Consider the following 25,344-nt stretch of genomic DNA (forward strand, 5'->3'; position numbering starts at 1 on the left):
CTTCTGTCTACAGAATATCCCCTAGGAGGCCTTCTATCTAGAGAAACCCCCTTAAAAGGTCTTCTGAAGGGCCAGAAAACCCTTCTGTACACAGAATATCCTTTCAGGAGATCTTCTGTACACAGAAGACACCTTCAGGAGATCTTCTGTATATTGAATACCCCTCAAGAGGTATTCTGTATATAGAAGACCCTTCACTTGTTCTGTATATAGAAGACCCCTTCAGGTGGTCTTCTGTATATATTAAAGACACCTTCAGGAGGTCTTCGGTATATAGAAGATCCTTTCAGCGGATCTTCGGTATATCGAAGACCCCTTCAGGAGGTCTTCTGTATATAGAAGACACCTTGAGGAGGTCTTCTTTATATAGAAAATCCCTCTAGGAGAATTTTTATCTACAGATACCCAACTTAGGAGGACTTCTGTCTACAGAATATCCCTTAGAAGGCCTTTAAATTAGAGAAAGCCCCTTTAGGAAGTCTTTTATTTGTAGAATTGCTATTTAAAAGGTATTTAAAATATAGCAATTACTGTTTATAGAAAGTTTTTCTGAGAGGCATCGTATCTATACAGGACCCCTGTAGGATGTACTCTATCTATAGAATACCTCTTTAACAGGTCATCTGTCTTTAGAAAGTCTCTTTAAAAAGTGTCCTATCTATAGAAGACATCTTCAGAAAGCCCCTGTCTATAGGAGGACATCTTAATGGGCTTCTTTTAGAAGACCCCTTATGGAGATCTTATATCTAACGAAGACCATTTTGAAACATATTCTGTCTATGAAATGCCCCTTGTATCCAGAGAAGACCCCTCTAGGAGTAATTCTTTTTGAGAAGACCCATTTATGAGCACTTCTATTTAGGAGATTTCTATCTAGGGAAGACCCATTTAGGAGAGCTTCTATCCATATAATACCTCTTAAGGGTTAAGGAAGTTTATACGAGAACCCTTAAGAAGTTATACTATCTACTGAAAACCCAAGGAAGTTTTCTATTTATAGAATAAAATGCTTCTGTGTAAAGAAGACCCCCTTAGAAGGTTTTCTGTCTACAGAAAACCCTCTTAGAAGGTATTCTGTCTGCAGAAGACCCTCATAGAAGATCTTCTGTATACAATAGACCCCTTTATGAAGTTTTCTGTGTCTTCTACCTATAGAAGACCTCTTTAGGAAGTCGTCTATCTATATAAGACGCTTTCAGGTGTTCTTCTGTCCGTAGGAGAAACCTTTAGGAGGTATACTATGTTTAGAAGACTCAATTAGAGTTCCTTCTGTCTATAGAATACACCTTGGGAGGAAACTCCCTTTAAGAGGGCTTCTATCCACAGAAGTTCCGTTAGAAGGCCTTCTGTCTACAGAAACCTTCTTTATGAGGACTTCTGTCTATAAAATACCCATTGACAGGTATCAAATCTATAGAATATCCTCATAGGAGGTCTTCTATCTTTAGAAAGTCTTCTATCTACAGCATACCTCCTTTCTAGGTACTACTAATCCATTTATGCCACCAACGAATATTAAGATGCAGCGTTGTCAGCGTATCCACCATATGTGTTCTAGACAGTTAAAATTTTACCGCGGCAGCTATCCACGATTACTAACACTTATACAATTTTTGTTTAAAAATACGTTGAATAATTGCAATTGAAAGATTCTTTGACATTCAATGATCATTAAAAATCATCTTGTGGCTTTTGATATTACAATTTATATTTTTTGAGACCACTTTCTTATACCCACCCAAGATGACTTCACACTTCCTTTTTTAAGAAAATTAAAATAATGAAAATACCATATCAATTTACAATATCTGCCACAAAGAATTAATAAAATAAAATGAAGAAAAATATTTGTTACACTTAAGGCGTTGACAAAGTTCAAACAAATGTCATGGGGACGAACGACTGGCCTTATGTTTATTCTTCTTTCTTTCGTTCTTTTTTTTTCAAATCATGGCATGGCATATCAGTGGATGAATCGAAAGGAATTTTTGTAATTTAGACAAGACAAGAATTTAATATGGCATCAAACAAAATCAAATATACGGCGAGGAAAAAACGCCTCCCAAACAGACACATTTCCTCCATTAAAAATGGGGGCTGAGCTGCTGTGGATGGATGGATGGATTGCTGCTACTACCTGCCAGGCTGTCAGCCTGCCATTTGTCATGTTGTAAATCTTTTCATTTGTTTCTTGTTGTGTTAGTCTTCCAATTTTTTCTGTTTCTTATCTTCCTCGTTTTTTTCCAACGCACTAACCTAATCCAAATGCAAGTAAATATGCCGTTAGACAGAATCTACAGGAAATGAAATTGAGAATTCCAAGCTAATCAATCATTTGGAAGCGTCTCTACTTGGTCCGGAGGGCGTATGATTGGTATTTAATTTAGTTTTTGGTTTTATTTTGCTTCTTTCGGACGGGCGGGTGGTTGGTAAAATAAAACAACAACACCAATACGCCCCAAGGTTCGGTGTTTTGTATGAATTTATTGCTTTAAGGTGAGGGCAAATTGAAATTGATTTTTTTTCTATTTTTTCAGTTGCAGGAAGAAAAAAATGGGATAGATTCAATGTTTAGGTCGATAAAGGGCAAAGTAAAATCTATTATTTTCTATTGTTCATTGCTTTTAAGATTTTTCAAACCTAAAACCTAAGTGTGAGAAAAGTTTTGCTGGCACCTCTAAAACCTATGACTATAAGAGGAGAAAAACTGTCCATGAACAGAAGACCTTCTATGGACAGAGAACCTCTAAAGGTTTTTTTTCGTTCGGTCCAACGCCTCTCACACCCGCCCCTGCCGACCGAGGCGGTCAACTCCCCATACATAGGGAGCGTGTACACCCCAAAGTCTGACCTAAGGTGGGTTAGCATGGTATTATACCGTCTACAGAATAAAGATCAGCCGGTAATATATAAATAACATGCCAGCATTTATTAGTTATTATACACACAAATAAAAATAATACGAAGCATAACAAGACGGAACAAAGAAAGTACTACAAAAACTGTTCACTGGCTATTCTACGGTTCCGCAGATGGATTTGTAGATTAAGTGACAGATGTTCAATCAGCTTATGCGATGTGGAAAGTAAACCAAGACCCCTTCAGGAGGTCTTCTGTAGAAAACCACTTCAGGAGGTCTTCTGTATATAGAAGAGCCCTTCGGGAAGTCTTCCGTAAGGAATACCCCTTTAGGAGGTCTTCTGTATATAGAAGAACTTTTCAGGAGGTCTTCTGTATATAGAAGACCTCCTCAGGAGATTTTCTGTATATAAAAGACCCCTTCAGGAGATCTTCTGTATATAGAACGCTCCTTCAGGAGGTTTTCGGTATATAGAAGACCCCTTCAGTAGGTCTCCGGTGTATCGAAGACCCCTTCAGGCGGTCTTCTGTATGTAGAACACATCTTCAGGAGAAAACTCCTTCAGGATGTCTTATTTGTATAGAAAATCCCTTTAAGAGTATTTTTATCTACAGATACCAACCTAAGGAGAACTTCTGTCTACAGAATATCCCTTAGGAGGCATTTTATCTAGAGAAACCCCTTTAAAAAGTATTTTATCTGTAGAATACTCATTTAAAACGTATCTTAAATATAGCAAGTTCTGTTTATAGAAGGTTTCTCTGAGAGGACCCCTGTAGGAGGTACTCTATCTCTAGAATACCTCTTTAGCAGGTCTTCTGTCTATAGAAAGCCCCTTTAAAAAGTGTCCTATCTATAGTAGACATCTTCAGAAAGTCTCCAATCTATAGGAAGACATCTTAAAAGGGTTTCTTCTAGAATACCCCTTATGGAGATCTTACATCTAAAGAAGACCCCTTTTAAACATATTCTGTCTATGAAATACCCCTTGTATCTAGACAAGGCCCCTCTAGGAGGAATTCTATTTGAGAAGACCGATTTATGAGCGCTTCTATTTATGAGATTTCTATCTACGGAGGACCCATTTAGGAGAGCTTCTATCCATATAATACTTCTTAGCTCTTACTTACTTACTTAGTTGGCCCATTACAGAACATTTGTTCCATAGACCGAACTAAGAAAAGATCTCCATTCCTCTCTGTTTTTCGCTTGACTTTTTGGAATACCGCGCCTTTCCATTTCTTCATCCACTTGTTTGCTCCATCGAAGCTTAGGCCTGCTGATTCTGCGTGCACCGCCATGTGGCATGTATTCATACGCCTTTTTAGCGGGTTCATCATCGCTCATTCTCATGATATGGCCTAGCCAACGCAATCGTTGCATCTCGATACGTTAAACTATATTCATGTCTTTGTATAGCTGATAGAGCTCGTGGTTCATACGACGTCGATATTCACCGTCAACGCAAATCGGCCCGTAGATCTTTCGAAGAATTTTCCTCTCAAACACACCAAGCACTGCCTTATCTGCTTGCGCAAGTACCCATGCTTCAGAGCCATACATTAGCACGGGTAGTATCAGCGTTTTGTGTAGTGTTATTTTTGTTTGACGAGATGTGGCTTTGTTTTTAAATTGCTTACTTAGACCATAGTAGCATATGTTGGCCAATACAATTCTTCTTCTTATTTCACAACTGATGTTGTTTGTTGTGTTTATGGCAGTGCCGAGGTAGACGAAGTCTTTAACTACCTCAAAATTGTAGGTACCAACTTCCACAGTTGGTCCGAGCTCTATGGACGCTTTGCGCGTCGACACCATCAATTTGGTCTTTTCGCCGTTTACCGCCAGACCCACTTTCGCAGATTCTGCTTCGACCTTCCTAAAGGTATCAGTTACTTCCTTTACTGATCGTCCCATGATGTCTATGTCATCAGCATAGGCAAGTAACATGTGGCTATTGGTGTAAATTGTGCCATTTCTTTTGACATTTGCATCTCGTATTACCTTTTCCAGCAAAATGTTGAATAGGTCACACGAAAGGCTGTCTCCTTGTCTGAAACCTCTTTTGGTACAAAATTCTTCGGAGAGGTTCTTTCCAATTTTAACTGAGGATCTAGTATCAGTTAAAGTCATTACAAAGCCGGATGAGCTTTGCGGGGATACCAAATTCAGACATTGCGTGGAATACCTTTGATCGGAGTGGACTGTCGAATGCTACTTTATAATCGACAAAAAGGTGAAATGTGTCGATCTGCATCTCTTGGGTCTTATCTAGGATTTGCCGCAGGGTAAATATCTGGTCAATGGTGGACTTGCCAGGTCTAAAGCCACATTGGTATGGTCCAATTATTTCGTTGACCATTGGCTTTAGTCGTTCGCACAATATCCCCCTATAGTTGGAGCATACAGTCTTATCTCCTTTCTTGTGGACGGGACATAGGATGCTCAGGTTCCAATCGTCGGGTACGCGTTCTTCCTGCCAGATGGTGCTAACTAGCTGATGCATACACCTTATCAGCGTGTCGCCTCCGGTTTTAAATAGCTCGGCTGGTAAGCCATCGGCTCCTGCTGCTTTATTATTCTTCAGCCGGTTGATTGCTGTTTTTACCTCATCTTGGCCGGGCGGTATACATTCTATACCATCTTCTGGGATTGGATCTGTGGTATCATCGTCTTCGCTACTATTGGATACCAGCAGATTGGAGAAATGTTCCTTCCATATCCTGAGCACGCTATCTGTATCTGTTACCAGATTACCTTGCTGGTCTCTACAGGAGGATGTGCCTGTACCAAAGCCATCTGTTTGATGTTTCACTCTTTGGTAGAATTTTCGGACTTCATTCTGGCTCCTGTACATCTCGATTTTTTCACACTCCCGCTTTTCCATTTCTCTCTTTTTCTTGCGGAAAAGACGTTTCTCTTCTCTCCTTTTCTCCCGATATCTCTCTCGTGCGCTACGCGTTGCTACTGATTGTAAAGTAGCTCTATATGCCGCATTTTTCTCTTCAGTAGCAGCACGACACTCCTGGTCATACCATGAATTCCTTTGTGGAGGTCTCTGGAATCCAAGTATGGATTTTGCGGCTGTTTGCATGGAGTGGGCAATATGTTGCCATTGTGTTGTTATGTTATCGGGACAAGGAGTGCTCGCGTTAAGCAATTGGGCTAGTTGAGTGGAATATGCTGTGGCTATCTGTTGTGTTTGTAGCCTATCGATGTCCAACTTCCGCGTTGAGTCTGTTCGTGCTTTATTTGCAACGTTTAGACGGGTACGTACCTTTGCTGCAACAAGGTAGTGGTCCGAATCAATGTTTGCGCCTCGGAACGATCGTACATCCAACACGCTGGATGAATGTCTTCCATCTATTACAACATGATCAATTTGATTACTTGTTCTTTGATCTGGAGACAGCCAGGTGCCCTTATGAATATCGAGATGATTAAATCTGGTACTGCTAACTACCATGTTTTTTGTAGCTGCAAAGTCTATCAGCCTCATACCATTGTCAGATGTTTCACTGTGGAGACTGAATTTCACGACTGTTGGGCCAAAGATATTCTCCTTTCCAATTTTGGCATTAAAATCGCCTAGAATGATGTTAATGTCATGTGCAGGGCAACTGTCGTATGTTTCTTCTAAGCGCTCGTAAAATATATCTTTGGTCTCTTCGTCCTTTTCTTCAGTGGGAGCATGAGCGCAAATAAAGCTGATGTTGAAGAATTTAGATTTTATTCGGATTGCAGCAAGTCTTTCATTCACTGGGGTGAAGCTGGATACCAGATGTTTTAGTCTCCGACTAACTACGAATCCGCAACCAAACTCATGCTTTACGTCATGGCAGCTATAATACAGTGCGTCACCTTTAGGTGTTGTTGTGACGCCTTTCCCAATCCATCGTATTTCCTGTATGGCAGTAATATCGGCCTTGTACTTTTCAAGTACGTCTGCCAATGCGAAGACTGCACCTTCTCTATAAAGAGTGCGAACATTCCAGGTGCAGATTCGCAGATCATGGTCCTTAAAACGTTTGCGGGGTTCGTCAACTTTAGAGGGGTTTGTTTTTCTTTTCTTTTGTTTTTTCATAGTAGGATGTTTTTTCTAGGGGAGGGTTACTAACCCGACGCCCAAACCCAAGTTTTTAACGTTCTTATGGGTGAACGCGCGGCACATGTTAGCTCACTACCTTTAACGGGTGTTAAAGGCAGTTCCCCAGGTGACACCACGGGGAGGTCAGTGTCCACTTGAGATGAAAGAGGGACCAAGATAAATCCTGGGCTTTGCCATGTTAAAGTCGGTCAAGACCGTTGCTTGCTATCATTCATCCCCTACGTCACCCACTTCTTAACTCTTAAGGAGGTCTATATGAGAACCCAAGGAAGTCTTCTGTATATACTGTTCCGCAGATGGATTTGTAGATTAAATGTCAGATATTCAATCAGCTTATGCGATGTGGAAAGTAAACCAAGCTCTAAAATCAATGTTGACAACTACTGCTCAAAAGCCAGATTGTACCAGTTCCGCAAAGGGAGTTGTAGAAAAGATGCCGTAAAATATTGTGCTTCTTTCTTGGACAGAAGACCTTCAAAGGGTATTCTATGAAAAGACCACCTCCTAAAGGTCTTCCATAGACAAAAGTCCTCCTATGAACTGAATGTATTTTGTATATCTTCCATGGACAAAATACTTTCTATGGACACAGGGCCTTCCAACAGTCTTCTATGGACCAAAGATCTGCTAAAGCTCTTCTATGGGCTGACGACATTCTATGGACGTACGGATCCTGAAGACCCAAAAGTTAGGAAACTTACTCTTAAAATGCCCGTCAAGCACCTACTATCACATAATTGGCTACAATCTCTGAATATGAAACGTCGGTGTAGGATTGACTAAATTGTGAGCAACTGCTTTATCACTCTTAAGTGCGGGAAAGCAGGGTAATAGAACGGCTGTTACCTTCAACGGGGTGGCAGTACCAGATCCGAAGAGGTGCGTACGTTATTTAAAGCGGATATTTGATGTGCTACGCAATATAAGAACCCTTTTAGCCGTGAAGTTACGCTACAAGAGGTCTTATATTGTCTAAAGATGGCCTCAAGAGGTTTCTGTTATCCACAAACGGTCTAAAGTGTCATCTGTTGCCTACAGACGACCTAGTGAGGACTAATGAGGTTTTCTGTTTGCTATAGACGACCGTAAAGGGTTTTTCGTTTCCCATTGATGACTTCAGAAAATCTTCTGTGGCCTATAGTGGAACTCATGGCGTCTTATTTTGTCAATATGTACTTCCAAGAGGTCTGCTGCTGCCAATGACGATCTTAAGAGATATTCTGTTGCCTAAAGATAGCCAAAATAATCTCCTGTTTCCTTCTTTCGCCTATAGGCCTTCCCAAAAGATCTTCTGTTGCGTATAGACGACTTCAGAAGTCTTCTGTGGCCTACATAAGGCCTCATAAGGTCTTCTGCTGTCTATAGATGATATCTAGGGGTCTTCTATTGTATATAGATGGCCTATGGATGTTGTATAGATGATGCCTATAGGCTACGTCAGGAGATCTTCTGTTGCCTATAGATGACTTCATGAGGTCCTCTGTTGCGTATAGAAGACCTCATGATGTCTTCTGTTGCCTATATGCGACCTCAAGAGATCTTCTGTTGCCTTCAAGAGGTCTTCTGTTGTCTATACAAGACCTCAGGAGGTTTTCTGTTGAATATAGACCGTCTCAAGAGATCTTCCGTTGCCTATAGATGGCCTCAAGAGGCCTTCTGTTGCCTCTAGACAAGCACATGAGGTCTTCTGTTGTCCATAGACGACCTGAAGAGGTCTGCTCTTGTCTATAGGCGAACTCATGAGGTCCTTTGTTGCGTATGGACTACCTTATGAGATTTACTGCTTCCTATAAAAACGACTTCAATAGGTCTCCTGTTGTCTATAGAGGGCCTCAAGAGGTCTTCTGTTATCTTCTTCCGTTGCCTATATACAACCTCAAGAGTATTCTGTTGTCTTTAGACACCCTCAAGAGGTCTTCTGTTGCCTATTTGTGACCTTAGAAGGTCTTCTGTTGCCTACAGATGGCCTCTTGCCGGCTTCTGTTGTTTATAGACGGCTTCAAGACGTTTTCTGTTGTCTATAGACGACTTAAGGTAGCTTTCTGTTGCCTATAGACGACCTCAGGACGTCTTCTGTTGCCTATAGATGACCTCGTAAGGTCTTCTGTTGCCTATAGATGACCTCACGAGGTTGGTGATGCGGTTATCTGTCCCCTATAGGCGTTCTAGAGGTCTTTTGATGCCTATCGCCAACCTGTGTTGTCTGCACACTACCTCAAGAGGCCTCCTGTTACCTAAAGATATACAGATAAAGTGTTCTGTTGTCTACAGATGAACCATGAGGTATTCTGTTGTCAATAGACGACCACAGGAGATCGTAAGTTGTCTATAGATGACCTCTACGGACAACCTCTATCTAATGAGGTCTTCTGTTGGCTATAAGCGACCCCAAGAGGTATTCTGTTTCCTCCAGAAGACTTCAGGATGTATTCTGTTGTATAGAGGAAACCTCAAGAGGTTGCTGATGAAGTGTTCTGTCCCCTATAGGTGTTCTAAAGGTCTTTTGATGCCTATCGCCAACCTATGTTGTCTTAATACTACCTCAAGTGGCCTTCTGATGCATAAAGATATCCAGATAAAGTCTTCTGTTAACTACAGATGACCTCAAGAGGTATTCTGTCGCCATCGCAAAAGGTCTTCTGTGGAATACAGACGGACTCAAGAGGTCTTCTGTTGTCAATAAACGACCTCATGAGATGCTCTGCTTTCTTTAGACGACCTCAAGAGGTATTCTGTTGTTTACATACGGCTTCCAGAGGTTTTCTGTTTCCTATAGACGACCTGATAAGAGGTTCAATTGTCTTCAGACGTACTCAGAAGGTCTTCTATAGACCATCTAATGAAGTCTTCTGTTGGCTATAAGCGACCCCAAAATGTATTCTGTTTCCTCTAAAAGACTTCAGGATATCTTCTGTGTTCTATGGAAAACCTCAAGGGGATGGTGATGAGGTTTTCTGTCCCCTATAGGCATTCTAGAGGTCTTTTGTCTTCAATCGGCAACCTGTGTTGTCTGCATACTACCTCAAGAGGCCTTCTGTTGCCTAAAGATATCCAGATAAAGTCTTCTGTTATCTACAGATGACCTCATAAGATACTCTCTTGTCAATAGACGACCTCAGGAGATCGTAGGGTGTATACAGATGACCACAAGTGTTCGTTGGTTGTCTACAGACGGCCTCAAGAGGTATTCTTTTGCCTATAGACGACCTCATGAGGTCTTAGGTTCTTCATAAACGACCTCATGAGGTCTTCTGTTGCCTATAGACAACTTCATGAGGTCTTCTGTTTTCTCTAGACGACCTCAAGAAGTCTTCTGTAGCCTATAGACCATCTAATGAGGTCTTCTGTTGGCTATAAGCGACCCCAAGAGGTATTCTGTTTCCTCTAGAAAACTTAAGGATGTCTTCTGTTGTCTATATGAAACCTCAAGAGGTTGGTGATGAGATTTTCTGTCTAGAGGTATTTTGATGTCTATCGGCCACCTGTGTTGTCTGCATACTGCCTTAAGAGGTCTTCTGTTTCCAAAAGATATCCAGATAAAGTCTTCTGTTGTCTACAGATGACCTTATGAGGTATTCTGTTGCCTATAGACCACCTCAAGAGATCGTGGGTTGTCTATAGAAGACCTCGAGTGATCGTTGGTTGTCTACAGACGCCCTCACGGGGTCTTCTGTTGCCTATAGGCAACCTCAAGAGGTCTTCTGCGGAATACAGGTGGCCTCAAAAGGTATTCTGTTTCCTATAGGCGACCTGATAAGCGGTCAGTTGTCTTCAAACGTACTCAAGAGGTCTTCTGTAGCCTACAGACCACCAAGAGGTATTTTGTTTCCTCTAGAAGACTTCAGGATGTCTTCGTTGTCTACAAAAAACCTCAAGAGGATGGTGATGAGGTTTTCTGTCCCCTATAGGTGTTCTAGAGGTCTTTTGATGTCTATCGTCAACCTGTGTTGTCTGCATGCTACCTCAAGAGGCCTTCTGTTACCTAAAGATAACCAGATAAAGTCTTCTGTTGTCTACAGATGACTTCATGAGGTATTCTGTTGCCAATAGACGACCTCTGGAGATCGTAGGTTGTCTACAGAAGACCTCAATTCATCGTTAGTTGTGTACAGACGGCCTCACGATGTCTTCCGTTGCTTATAGGCAACCTCAAGATGTCTTCTGTTGCCTATAGACGGCCTCACAAGGTCTTCTGTTGCCTATGGACCACCTCATGAGGTCTTCTGTTGTCAATAGACAACCGCAAGAGGTCTTCTGTGGAATACACACGGCCTCAAGAGGTATTCTTTTGCCTATAGACGACCTCATGAGGTCTTCTGCTTTCTATAGACGACCTCATGAGGTCTTCTGTTGCCTATAGACAACTTCATGAGGTCTTCTGTTTTCTATAGACGACCTCAAGAAGTCTTCTGTAGCCTATAGAACATCTAATGAGGTCTTCTGTGGCTATAAGCGACCCCAAGAGGTATTCTGTTTCCTCTAGAAGACTTCAGGATGTCTTCTGTTGTCTATGGAAAACCTCAAGAGGTTGGTGATGAGGTTTTCTTTCCCCTATAGGCGTTCTAGAGGTCTTTTGATGTTTATCTCCAACCTGTGTTGACTACCTCAAGAGGTCTTCTGTCGCCTAAAGATAGCCAGAAAAAGCCTTCTGTTGTCTACAGATGGCCTTATGAGGTATTCTGTTGCCAATAGACCACCTCAAGAGATCGTAGGTTGTCTATAGAAGACCTCAAGTGATCGCTGGTTGTCTGCAGACGGCCTCACGAGGTCATCTGCAAGAGGTCTTCTGTAGAATACAGACGGCCTCAAGAGGTCTTCTGTTGCCTATAGACGGCTTCACAAAGTCTTCTGTTGCCTATAGACGACCTCATGAGGTATTCTGTTGCCAATAAACGACCTCATGAGATCTTCTGCTTTCTATAGACGACCTCAAGAGGTATTCTGTTGTTTATAGACGCCTTCAAGAGGTTTTCTGTTTCCTATAGACGACCTGATAAGAGGTTCAGTTGTCTTCAGACGTACTCAGGAGGTCTTCTGTTGGCTGTAAGCGACTCCAAGACGTATTCTACCGCCAAACTGTGTTGTCTGCATACTACCTCGAGGGGCCTTCTCTTGCCTAAAGATAGCCAGATAAAGTCTTCTGTCACCTCATGAGCTATTCTGTTGGCAATAGACGACCTCAGGAGATCGTAGGTTGTCTATAAATGACCTCAAGTGATCGTTGGTTGTCTACAGACGGCCTCACGAGGTCATCTGTTGCCTATAGGCAACCGCAAGAGGTCTTCTGTGGAATACAGACGGCCTCAAGAGGTCTTCTATTGCCTATAGACGGCTTCACAAAGTCTTCTGTTGCCTATAGAAGACCTCATGAGGTCTTCTATTGTCTATACACGGTCCCAAGAGGTCTGCTGTTGTCTATAGACGACCTCACAAAGTCTAGTGTTGTCTATAGATGAGTTATTCTGACGTCAATAGACGAACTCAAGGGATCATCTGTTGTCCATGGGCGATTTCAAGAGATCGTCTCTTGCCTATAGACAACCTTATGAGGTCTTCATTTGTCTATTGACGGCCTCAAGAGGTTTTCTGTTGTCAATGGACGACCTCAAGAGATCGACGGTTATCACAAGAGATCTTCTCTTGCCCTATGACGACCTTATGAGGTCTTATATTGTCTATAGAGCAACCCAAGAGGTATATTGTTGCCTATAGATGATCTCATGGGGTCCCGTAGACAACCTCAATAGGTCTTTTGTTGCCCATAGACTACCTCATAAGTCATGATGTTAGCTATAGACGACTTCAAGAGTTCTGCTGTTGTCTAAAGATGGCCTCAAGAGGTCTTCTGTTGCATATAGACGGCTTCAAGAAGTCTTCTGTTACCTAAAGACGACCCCAAGAGGTCCTCTGTTGCCTAAAGCCGGCCTCAATAGGTCTTCTGTTTCCTAAAGATGAACCCAAGAGGTCTTCTGTTGCCTATAGACGGCCTCAAGTGGTCTTCAGTTACCTATTGATGACCTTGTGAAATCTATGGTGCCTATAAATGACCTCGGAAGTGCGATACTCCTTTACGTTACAAATCTGTCAATTCATTTACTTCTTTAGTTGTGCCCATAGATTGAGAGAAGACTCCTGTGGTCCCTTGATTCCAAGAAATGGATATGTATGTAATCTCCATGTGCTAGTATTATCCCACCAAGTTTAAATCTTCCTTTTTCCTCTCGCCAAGTCAAATAAAAGTCAGTCATCAAATTCAAACAACCATCCAAGCAACCTTTATCTACTTCCATTCCGTTTTCTTTCCTCACACAGCTTAGATGGAAATTGTTATGCTTCCTTGCTTTTACCGGTAAGCGTAAATGACTTTTAAATGTAAGTTCGACAAAATCCTTTGCAAGACGGTGGCGAATGACACCGACTTCGACGGAGAGGAAGTAGAAGAAGCACAAGTGTAGTTTTCCGATGGTTTGCCTTTCTCTTTACATTCTACTCCCTCTTTCTTGTACTTCATGACACCTGGAACTGTGTGTGGTAGGCATATACCAAGAAAAAAGGTAAACATGAAACCATGGTTGACAGATAAGTTTACTCCCTCTCCGGCTGGATGTCCTATGGCCTTTTTGTGTGTCATGTCATGGCCATATTCCATTTTCTTGTTGGCTTTGAAGTTAATTTAAATTGACATCATCCAGGGAATACCGGGAAATATGTGGGGCGTATGGACGACTGAGTGACTGGCTGACTGCCTGCCTGATTGAGTGAAGGTTCAGCCGATTCTTCTTCTTCTCAGTCATAGTTTCCCTTTGAAATGTAAATACCTGAAGGTAAAAAAGGAATATAGCCTTGGAAAGGCCAAACGAACGAACGAAAGCAAGTAACTCAAAACAAATACTGGTGAAAAGAGGGAGGGTGCTGGGATTGCTGTAAAAAAGTATCACTTGACTCTGTGGCTTACCTGAATTCCCCGTTAGCACAATTGAAATTACAAACAGCATTGTCATCATTAATACACGTCCAGTGGTCATGACTTAAATGTTTGTGTTGTTGTAGCTTCTCATCATGCTGAGGGTAATAACGTCGATGTCGCTGCTGTTGTTGTTCTTCTTCTTGTTGTTGTCTGTGGTGATATTTTTGGTAATGTTTTTGGTTTTGCTGCAGGTGGTGGTGGTGATGATGGAGGCCTTGTTTAATACTGCTATTGTGGCAGATTTCCTCTGCTAGTGAGGCATATAGTCCTTGAGCCCTTCTCTGTTTCGCTTCTGTTCGACAACTTTTCCGTATTCGTTTATTCCGTTCTTAGAGGTGACTCGACGGGAGTTTGTGGTTTTATGTGAAATGCTTCCATAATATTTTTTCCAGAAAAATGACCACCAAGTTCTGGTTGGTTTCCCTTTATGATGTTGATGTTGTTGTTGATATTTGTGACCTGTAGTCTTGTGTGGCTGTCTGTCTCTCCACTGTTGTTGTTGTTGTTTTATTTTTGTAACAACACAACAACGTTTGTGGAGTAGGCGTTGATTGGTGAGCAACTCAATGGGAGAATTTGTGTTAGACAAGGCCAATGCTGCTGCTGCTGTTTGTGACAGTTGGCACACATGATTGATGCTGGTGGACTATAGATGAGGGTTACACTAGCCTATAAGGGTGGGATGCTGTTGTTTGTTGGCTGCAGCTAATGTGAATCTTTATTCGCCCTCCTGGTAGCCACTGTTGTTGTTGTTCTTTTTTCTTTTTGTTTCTTTCTAAATTGATTTGTTGTTTATATTGATTTTCATTTGATTACGTCTTTTTTCTTAGCTGGCCATTGCTTTTAGATTGCTGTTGATTGTCATTGTCCTTGGGTATATCCTGCAAAGAGAGACAGAGAAAGAGAGAAGAAAAATGAAAACAAAATTTACATCAATGATGAATTTCAAATTAGTTAGTCATTTTTTATGTAAATTTTTGTCATTATCATCAAGCGACCCAACCCATCGGACCGTATCATGGCCATCAGTTATAGATAAAAATTGTTGGATATTTTATGTTAATTTCTTCTTGGGCCTTGGCTGGCAGTTCAATAAAGCCATGTTTTTCCCATGTTCATTTTAAACATTTGAAATCTTCTTGAAAACCAATGAATGGAAAATTTGTTGTAATTTCGTTGAACCTTAACATGATATCTAATTTGGATATTTGAAATTGACCCCAGGGCAATACAATATTTTCGGGATAATTTATGTTCAACATCCATTTGTTAACATTTCGGTATTGTGTAGTTTTTCTCAATTCAGGTTTACCGAAGGCACGAAAAACATTCACCAGAAAAGGTCAAGTCGGTTGGTGGCAAACAACACATTTCAAAATGTGTTTAAAAAACCACGTCTTGTTGGACTGTTGCCTATAGGCGACTTCAAGAAATCTTTTGTTTACTATAGACAATGTCAAGAGGTCGTTTGGTGCCTTTAGACGACCTCAAGAGCTCTTCCGTTGCCTATAGACAGCCTCATGAGGTCTTCTGTTGCCTATAGACGACCTAAAGAACTGTCGTGTTATCAATAGACGACCTCAAGAACTCTTCTGTTGCCTTACAAACGACTTCAAGAGGTTTCCTGTTGCCTATAGAGGACCGCAAGAAGTTTTCTGTTTTTTATACACGACATCAACAGGTCTGCAGTAAACTATAGACGGCCCAAGAACTCTTCTGTTGCCTATAGACGACCTCAAAAATGTTTCTGTTGCCTATTGACGACTTCAAGAGATTTTCGGTTGCCTATAGACGACCTGAAGAACTCTTCTGTATCCATTAGACGACCTCGAGAGTTCTTCGTTGCCTATATACAGCCCCATGAGGTCTTCTCAAGAACTCGTCTGTTGCCTACAGACGATCTCAAGAGGTGTTCTGTTGCCTACAGACGGCCCTAGAACTCTTCTGTTGCCTGTAGACGACCTCAAAAACTTTTCTGTTGCCTATAGACGACTTCAAGAGATTTTATGTTGCCGATAGACGACCTGAAGAACTCTTCTGTATCCAATAGACGACTTCGAGAGTTCTTCGGTTGCCTATATACAGCCTCATGAGGTCTTCTATTGCCTAAAGGCGGCTTTAAGAGGTCTTCTGTTGCCTACAGTCAACCTTTAGAAATCGTAGGTTGTCTGAAGGCGACCCGGTGAGGTCTTCTTGGTGTCTTATTCTGTCTATAGACGACCTCAAAAACTCTTCTGTTGCCTATAGACGACCTCAAGATCTCATCTGTAGCCTATAAAAAACTTGAAATGCTCTTCCGTTGCCTATAGACAGCCTCAACAGGTTTTATGTTGCCTATAGACGACCTAAGAACTTTTCTGTTGCCTATAGACGACCTCAAGAGCTCTTCCCTTGCCAATAGACAGCCTTATGAGTTCTTCTGTTGCCTATTGTCGACCTCAAGAACTGGAGTGTTATCAATAGACGACCTGAGAAACTCTTCTGTTGGCTACATACGACTCCAAGAGGATTCCTGTTGCTTATAGAGGACCACAAGAAGTCTTCTGTTTTCTATACACGACCTCATGACGTCTTCAGTAGTCTATAGGCAGCCTAATGAGGTCTTCTATTACCTGTAGACGACCTCGAGAACTCTTCTGTTTTCTATAGACAACCTCAAGAGGTCATTTGTTGCCTATAGATGACACCGAGAGGTCTTCTGTTGCCAGGTCTTCTGTTGTTACCTATAGACAACCTCATGAGGTCTTTTCTTGTCTATAGAGGCCTCAATAGGGCTTATGTTGCCTATAGACGACTTCAAGAGATTGTCGGTTGTTTGTAGACGACGTCATGAGGTCTTATGTTGTTTATGGACGGTCTCAAGAGGTCTTTTATTGTATGTAGATGATCTCGAGGGGTCTTCTGATGTCTATAGGCGACCTCAAGAAGTCTTATGAAGCCCATATACTATCTCATGAGGTCTTCTGTCGTCTATAGACAACTTTAAGACGACTTCTGTTACCTAAGACGTCCTCATGAGGTCTTCTGTTGCCTATAGATTACATAACGGAATCGTCTATTGCTTATAGACTGCTTTAAGGAGTCCTCTGCAGACTAACGACGACTTCAAGAGATCGGCTTTTGGCTATAGACGGCCTTAAGAGGTCTCTTGTCGCATATAGGCGACCTCAAGAGGTCTTTTGTTACCTATAGACGACAGCATGAGGTTTTCTATTGTCTACAGATGACTTCAAAAGGTCTTATGTTACCTATAGACGAACCCATGAGGTCTTCTGTTGCCTACAGACCATCAAGAGATTTTCTGTTGCTTACGACCTATTCAGGTCTTATGTTTTCTAGAGACGACATCATGAGGTCTTCTGTTGCCAAAAGCCAATCTCATGCGGTCTTATGTTGTTTATGGACTACCTCAAGTTGGCTTTTCTTGCCTATAGACAACTTCAAGTGGTTTTCTTTTGCCTATATACGAGTTCAAGAGGTTTTATGTTGCCGATAGACCACCTCCAGATATCGTTGGTTGTCTGTAGTTAAACCACTAGGTCCTCTGTGTTGTAGATGCGACCTCAAGAGATCGTCAGTTGTCTGTAGACGACTTCAAAGGGTCTACTGTTGCCAATAGACGACCTGAAGAGGTCTTCAATTGTTTTAAAAGGTCTTCGGTAGACTATAGACGACCTTAAGATATCGGCTGTTGCCTATAGACGACCTTAATAGGTCTGTTTTCGTCCATAGGCGACCTCAAGAGATCTGTTGTTGCCAATAGACGACCTCAAGAGATCAGTTGTTGCCTATAGACGACTTTAAGAGGTCTCTTGTCGCATAAAGGCGACCCCATGTGGTCGTCTTTGTCCATTATTCCTTAAAAATCCACGCTTGTTGGTCTGATGGTCCATGAAAAAGTCTTCCTTAAAAAATTCACGCTTGTTGGTCTGATGGTCCATGAAAAAGTCTTCCTTAAAAAATTCACGCTTGTTGGTCTGATGGTCCATGAAAAATATTCCTTCAAAATCCACGCTTGTTGGTCTGATGGTCCATGAAAAATATTCCTTCAAAATCCACGCTTGTTGGTCTGATGGTCCATGAAAAATATTCCTTCAAAATCCACGCTTGTTGGTCTGATGGTCCATGAAAAATATTCCTTCAAAATCCACGCTTGTTGGTCTGATGGTCCATGAAAAATATTCCTTCAAAATCCACGCTTGTTGGTATGATGGTCCATGAAAAAATATTCCTTCAAAATCCACGCTTGTTGATCTGATGGTCCATGAAAAAATATTCCTTAAAAATCCACGCTTGATGGTCTGATGGTCCATGAAAAAATATTCCTTAAAAATCCACGCTTGTTGGTCTGATGGTCCATGAAAAAATATTCCTTAAAAATCCACGCTTGTTGGTCTGATGGTCCATGAAAAAATATTCCTTAAAAATCCACGCTTGTTGGTCTGATGGTCCTTGAAAAAATATTCCTTAAAAATCCACGCATTTTGGTCCGATGGTCCTTGAAAAAATTCCTTACAAATCCACGACATATTGGTCTAATGGTCCTTGAAAAAATATTCCTTAAAAATTCAAGCTTTCTGGTCTGATGGTCGTTGAAAAAATATTCCTTAAAAATTCAAGCTTTCTGGTCTGATGGTCGTTGAAAAAATATTCCTTAAAAATCCACGCCTTGTTGGTCTGATGGTCGTTGAAAAAATATTGCTTAAAAATCCACGCCTTGTTGGTCTGATGGTCGTTGAAAAAATATTCCTTAAAAATCCACGCCTTGTTGGTCTGATGGTCGTTGAAAAAATATTGCTTAAAAATCCACGCCTTGTTGGTCTGATGGTCGTTGAAAAAATATTCCTTAAAAATCCACGCCTTGTTGGTCTGATGGTCGTTGAAAAAATATTGCTTAAAAATCGACGCCTTGTTGGTCTGATGGTCGTTGAAAAAATATTCCTTAAAAATCCACGCCTTGTTGGTCTGATGGTCGTTGAAAAAATATTGCTTAAAAATCGACGCCTTGTTGGTCTGATGGTCGTTGAAAAAATATTCCTTAAAAATCCACGCCTTGTTGGTCTGATGGTCGTTGAAAAAATATTCCTTAAAAATCCACGCCTTGTTGGTCTGATGGTCGTTGAAAAAATATTCCTTAAAAATCCACGCCTTGTTGGTCTGATGGTCGTTGAAAAAATATTCCTTAAAAATCCACGCCTTGTTGGTCTGATGGTCGTTGAAAAAATATTCCTTAAAAATCCACGCCTTGTTGGTCTGATGGTCGTTGAAACAATATTCCTTAAAAATCCACGCCTTGTTGGTCTGATGGTCGTTGAAAAAATATTCCTTAAAAATCCACGCCTTGTTGGTCTGATGGTCGTTGAAAAAATATTCCTTAAAAATCCACGCCTTGTTGGTCTGATGGTCGTTGAAAAAATATTCCTTAAAAATCCACGCCTTGTTGGTCTGATGGTCGTTGAAAAAATATTCCTTAAAAATCCACGCCTTGTTGGTCTGATGGTCGTTGAAAAAATATTCCTTAAAAATCCACGCCTTGTTGGTCTGATGGTCGTTGAAAAAATATTCCTTAAAAATCCACGCCTTGTTGGTCTGATGGTCGTTGAAAAAATATTCCTTAAAAATCCACGCCTTGTTGGTCTGATGGTCGTGAAAAAATATTCCTTAAAAATCCACGCCTTGTTGGTCTGATGGTCGTTGAAAAAATATTCCTTAAAAATCCACGCCTTGTTGGTCTGATGGTCGTTGAAAAAATATTCCTTAAAAATCCACGCCTTGTTGGTCTGATGGTCGTTGAAAAAATATTCCTTAAAAATCCACGCCTTGTTGGTCTGATGGTCGTTGAAAAAATATTCCTTAAAAATCCACGCCTTGTTGGTCTGATGGTCGTTGAAAAAATATTCCTTAAAAATCCACGCCTTGTTGGTCTGATGGTCGTTGAAAAAATATTCCTTAAAAATCCACGCCTTGTTGGTCTGATGGTCGTGAAAAAATATTCCTTAAAAATCCACGCCTTGTTGGTCTGATGGTCGTTGAAAAAATATTCCTTAAAAATCCACGCCTTGTTGGTCTGATGGTCGTTGAAAAAATATTCCTTAAAAATCCACGCCTTGTTGGTCTGATGGTCGTTGAAAAAATATTCCTTAAAAATCCACGCCTTGTTGGTCTGATGGTCGTTGAAAAAATATTCCTTAAAAATCCACGCCTTGTTGGTCTGATGGTCGTTGAAAAAATATTCCTTAAAAATCCACGCCTTGTTGGTCTGATGGTCGTTGAAAAAATATTCCTTAAAAATCCACGCCTTGTTGGTCTGATGGTCGTTGAAAAAATATTCCTTAAAAATCCACGCCTTGTTGGTCTGATGGTCGTTGAAAAAATATTCCTTAAAAATCCACGCCTTGTTGGTCTGATGGTCGTTGAAAAAATATTCCTTAAAAATCCACGCCTTGTTGGTCTGATGGTCGTTGAAAAAATATTCCTTAAAAATCCACGACTTGTTGGTCTGATGCTCTTCGAACAAATATTCCTTAAAAATACACGCTTATTTGTCATATCCTGCTTGAAAAATTCTCTACTGCTTCCTGTTCTTTTGCAGGACAGCATTTTAATTTTCTTTGAAATGAAATTTTCTTCTTTGAAATGAAATATAAACATACATTTTTAAAACTTCCATTAAGAAGAACATTTCCTCGAATTCTTCGAATGAAAATGAAAGCATTCAACTGAATAAAATGAAATAAAATAGTAACTTTTTAACAACAACAGTTAGTGAAAGTAGTTTCCAAAATGAAAAGAATGAAAAAAAAAAGAAATGGCAATTCCATGACAGCCAAAAATTCCCATCATCTGCAGCAGCAGCAATATTGGAGGAAGCCATTCATACAAAATGCTTAAGTTATATTTTTTCTTTGCTTTAATAGAGTTTTTCTTAAACGAACTTTTAACGGAATTCCAGAAATTTGTTAACGAATGAGATCCCTTTTTATGCTCCCCTTTTATGAAGCTTGTTGCTTCATAGTTCGTTATGTGGTGATGAGGTGGTCCACAAGCACATAATGCTGGTTGTTAGTTGAAGGAGGACCAAAAGAGGAATTAAATTAACTTGAAAGTTTTCATTGTGTGCTGCTGCCTTTTGAGAAAATAATATTAAATTTTGTTGCACAAAAAAAGGAATTTTCAAATGAATAGCTTCAGATATGGCACTAAAAGACAGAAGAAGAGGGAGACTGTAAACTTTGTTGAAATCTATTGTGTCCTCAGCTGCCAACGTTAATTTACCGGAGAAAAGCAAAGGAGGCATACTTAAATAATTATCTTTTGTGGTAACATTAACAAATTTCCAACACACCGCATCGAAGCATGCTTTCGCCCCGCTCCATTATTTTCCCATACTAAGCTACAACCTTGCTTTTCACATCCAAGCCTTTTCTTTCATTCTCTGTTTATGAAGTATTTTTTTTTTTTGGTATTTTTATGCTTTGATTTTGTTTGGTTACACGATAGCAAACAATGGAATTAGGCCATTTTTGTGTGTTCAATTATCATTAATTGTTCCACACAGAATATGACGATGCCTGTCTATTGCTCCTCTTCCCAAGGTTTGTTCCCCCAAATATTCCTAACTGGTTATTGTCGTGGTTGAGTAGCTTCTATGCTATTGTTTGTTATGTCCTTGGTTAGAAGACAATACTGCACAGGATGTGGTTGGCAAACATTAAGGTTTGTTGTGAAATTTCCTTCATCATCATCGATACAGGATATTCGGTATGTATATATGTATGTGTGTCATATTATTTTGTGCTCTAATTCTTTTGAAGGACGTGGCAACAATAGTGATTTTAAAAATTATTTTTTCAATGGACTTAAATAAACGAAAATTTTATAACAACATTTTTGAATAAACGTGGATTTTTTTAAATATATTTTTTTAATGTTTTCAATAAACGTGGATTTTTAAAAAATATTTTTTTAATTGTTTTCAATAAATGTGGATTTTTTAAAAATATATCTTAAATGTTTCAATAAACGTGGATTTTTTAAAATATAAACGTGGATTCAAAGTTCATTAATAAAAGTGGACGTTTTAAAAATATTTTTCAAAGTTCATTAATAAAAGTTGACGTTTTAAAAATATTTTTTAAATATTTTCAATAAACGTGCATTTTTTAAAAACATTTTTTCAAATGTGTTCAATAAACGTGGATTTTTTTTTAATATTTTCAAACGTTTTCAATAAGCGTGTATTTTTTAAAAATATTTTTGCAAATCTGTTCAATAAACGTGGATTTTTTTAAATTTTTTTCCAAATCTTTTCAATAAACGTGGACATTTTTTTAATTTTTTCCAAACCTTTTCAATAAACGCGGATTTTTAAAAAATATTTTTTCAAATCGCATCAATAAAATATTTTAAAAATATTTTTTCAAAGTTCATTAATAAACGTGGATTTTTTTAAAAATATTTTTTTTTTAAATCTCATCAATAAACGTGAATTTTTTAGAAATATTTTTTCAAAGCTCATCAATAAACGTAGATTTTTTAAAAATATTTTTCAAAGTTCATCAATAAACGTAGATTTTTTAAAAATATTTTTTCAAAGTTCATCAATAAAAGTGGATGTTTTAAAAATAATTTTTTAAATATTTTCAATAAACGTGCAGTTTTTAAAAATATTTTTTCAAAGTTCATCCAAAACGTGGATGTTTTAAAAATATTTTTTAAAATATTTTCAATAAACGTGCATTTTTTAAAAATATTTTTTCAAATATGTCAATAAACGTGTATTTTTTTAATATTTTCAAACGTTTTCAATAAGCGTGCATTTTTTAAAAATATTTTTGCAAATCCGTTCAATAGACGTGGATTTTTTTTTAATTTTTTTCAAATCTTTTCAATAAACGTGGTTTTTTTTAATTTTTTCCAAATAAAAATATTTTTTCAAATCTTTTCAATAAACGTGGATTTTTTAAAAAATATTTTTTTAAATGTTCATCAATTAACGTGAATTTTTAAAAATATTTTTTTCAAATCTTTTCAATAAATGTGGATTTTTTTAAAATATTTTTCAAAAAAATTCAATAAAAGTTAATTTTTTAAAAATATTTTTCAAAAAATTTCAATAATCGTGGATTTTTTAAAAATATTTTTCAAAAAAATTTCAATAAAGGTAAAAAAAATCAAAAAATTTCAATAAACGTGGCTTTTTTAAAAATATTTTTCAAAAATTGCAATAAACGTGGATTTTTTTAAAAATATTTTTCAAAAAAAATCAATAAACGTGGATTTTTTTAAAAATATTTTTCAAAAAAAAAATCAATAAACGTGGATTTTTTAAAAAAAATTTCAAAAAAATCAGTAAACGTAGATTTTTAAAACATTTTTTTTTAATTTAATAAACGTGGATTTTTTTTAACATATTTTTTTAAAAAATGTAATAAACGTGGATTTTTTAAACATATTTTTTTTTAAAAATTTAATAAACGTGCATTTTTAAAAATATATTTATAACATTTCAATAAACGTATATTTTTTTCAAAATATTTTTCAAAAAATTCAATAAAAGTGCATTTTTTAAAAATATTTTTCAAAAAAATTTCATCAAACGTGGATTTTTTTAAAAATATTTTTCAAAAAATTTCAATTAACGTGGAATTTTTAAAAAAAAAATAAAAAATTTCAATTAACGTGGACTTTTTAAAAAAAATTAAAAAATTCCAATAAACACGGATTTAATAAAAATAGTTTTAAAAAATTTTCATTAAACGGTGATTTTTTTAATATTTTTCAAAAAATTTCAGTAAACATGGATTTTTTAAAAATACGTGAATTTTTAAACATATTTTTCATAAGTTTTTAATACAAGTGATTTTTTAAAAATATTTTTTCAAATGTTTTCAATAAACTTGAACTTTTTAAAAATATTTTTCAAAGGTTTTCAATAAACGTGAATTTTTTAAAAATATGGTTCCAGATGTTTTCAATAAACGTGATTTTTTTAAAAATATTTTCAAAGGTTTTTAATAAACGTGAATTTTTAAAAATATTTTTCAAAGGTATTCAATAAACCTGAATTTTTAAACATATTTTTTAAAGGTTTTCAATAAACGTGAATTTTTTAAAAATATGTTTTCAAAGTTCATCAAAAAATATGTATTTTTAAACGTGGATTTTTAAAAACATCAGTGAATGTGGATTTTTTAGAAATGTTTTTTCAATGCTCATCAATAAACGTGGATTTTTTAGAGAGATTTTTTCAAATCTCATCATTAAACGTGGATTTTTTTTTGAAATATTTTTTTCAAAACTCATCAATAAACGTGGATTTTTTAAAAACATTTTTTAAGGCTCATCAATGAATGTGGATTTTTTAGAAATGTTTTTTCAAAGCTCATCAATAAAAGTGGATCTTTTAGAAATATTTTTTTCAAATCTCATCAATGAATGTGGATATTTTAGAAATATTTTTTCAAAGCTCATCAATAAACGTGGATTTTTTAAAAATATTTTTTCAAAACTCATCAATAAACGTGAATTTTTTAAGAATATTTTTTCAAAGCTCATCAATAAACGTGGATTTTTTAAAAATATTTTTTTGAAAGCTCATCAATAAACGTGGATTTTTTATAAATATTTTTTATTTTTTGGAGTTTTTAAAAATATTTTAAGTTTTCAGTAAACGTGAATTTTTTAAAAATATTTTTTCAAATGATTTTTCAATAAACTTGATTTTTTTTAAAAATATTCTTCAAAGATTTTCAATAAACGTGATTTTTTTAAAAATATTTTTCAGATGCTTTCAATAAACGTAAATTTTATAAAAATATTTTTTCAAAGTTCTTCAATAAACGTGAATTTTTTAAAAATATTTTTCAAAGGTATTCAATAAACCTGAATTTTTTTATAAATATTTTGTCAGATGTTTTCAATAAACAAGATTTTTTTAAAAATATTTTCAAAGGTTTTCAGTAAACGTGGTTTTTATAAAAATATTTTCAAAGGTTTTCGATAAACGTGAATTTTTAAAAATATTTTTCAAAGGTATTCAATAAACCTGAATTTTTTTAAAAATATTTTTCAAATGTTTTCAATAAACTTGAATTTTTTAAAAATAAACGGTTTTTAATAAACGTGAATTTTTTAAAAATATTTTCTTCAGAAGCTTTCAATAAACGTAAATTTTTTAAAAATATTTTTTCAAAGTTCGTCAATAAACGTGCATTTTTAAAAATATATTTTTTTAATATAATTTGAATTTTTTAAAAATATTTTTTCATGCGTTTTCAATAAACCTGATTTTTTAAAAATATTTTCAAAGGTTTTCAATAAACGTGAATTTTTTAAAATATTTTTTTCAGATGCTTTCAATAAACGTAAAGTTTTTAAAAATATTTTTTCAAATGTTTTCAATAAACT

General features: G+C 37.4%; 1 protein-coding gene across 2 annotated transcripts in view; it reads right to left on the reverse strand.

Annotated features, from left to right (window-relative positions):
• LOC141395282 (uncharacterized) overlaps positions 1-25,344 on the reverse strand; it is a 158,301-nt gene that overhangs the window by 85,910 nt on the left and 47,047 nt on the right. For both annotated transcript variants that reach the window (XM_073970946.1, XM_073970954.1), the window contains exon 2: positions 13,924-14,816. In XM_073970946.1, coding sequence (XP_073827047.1) covers positions 13,924-13,993 — 70 coding nt within the window. In that variant the 5' untranslated portion in view covers positions 13,994-14,816. The remainder of the gene's footprint in view (positions 1-13,923; positions 14,817-25,344) is intronic.

Source organism: Musca autumnalis, unplaced genomic scaffold, assembly GCF_047663935.1.
Source record: "Musca autumnalis isolate F117 unplaced genomic scaffold, ASM4766393v1 scaffold_1, whole genome shotgun sequence".
Lineage (NCBI taxonomy): Eukaryota > Metazoa > Arthropoda > Insecta > Diptera > Muscidae > Musca > Musca autumnalis.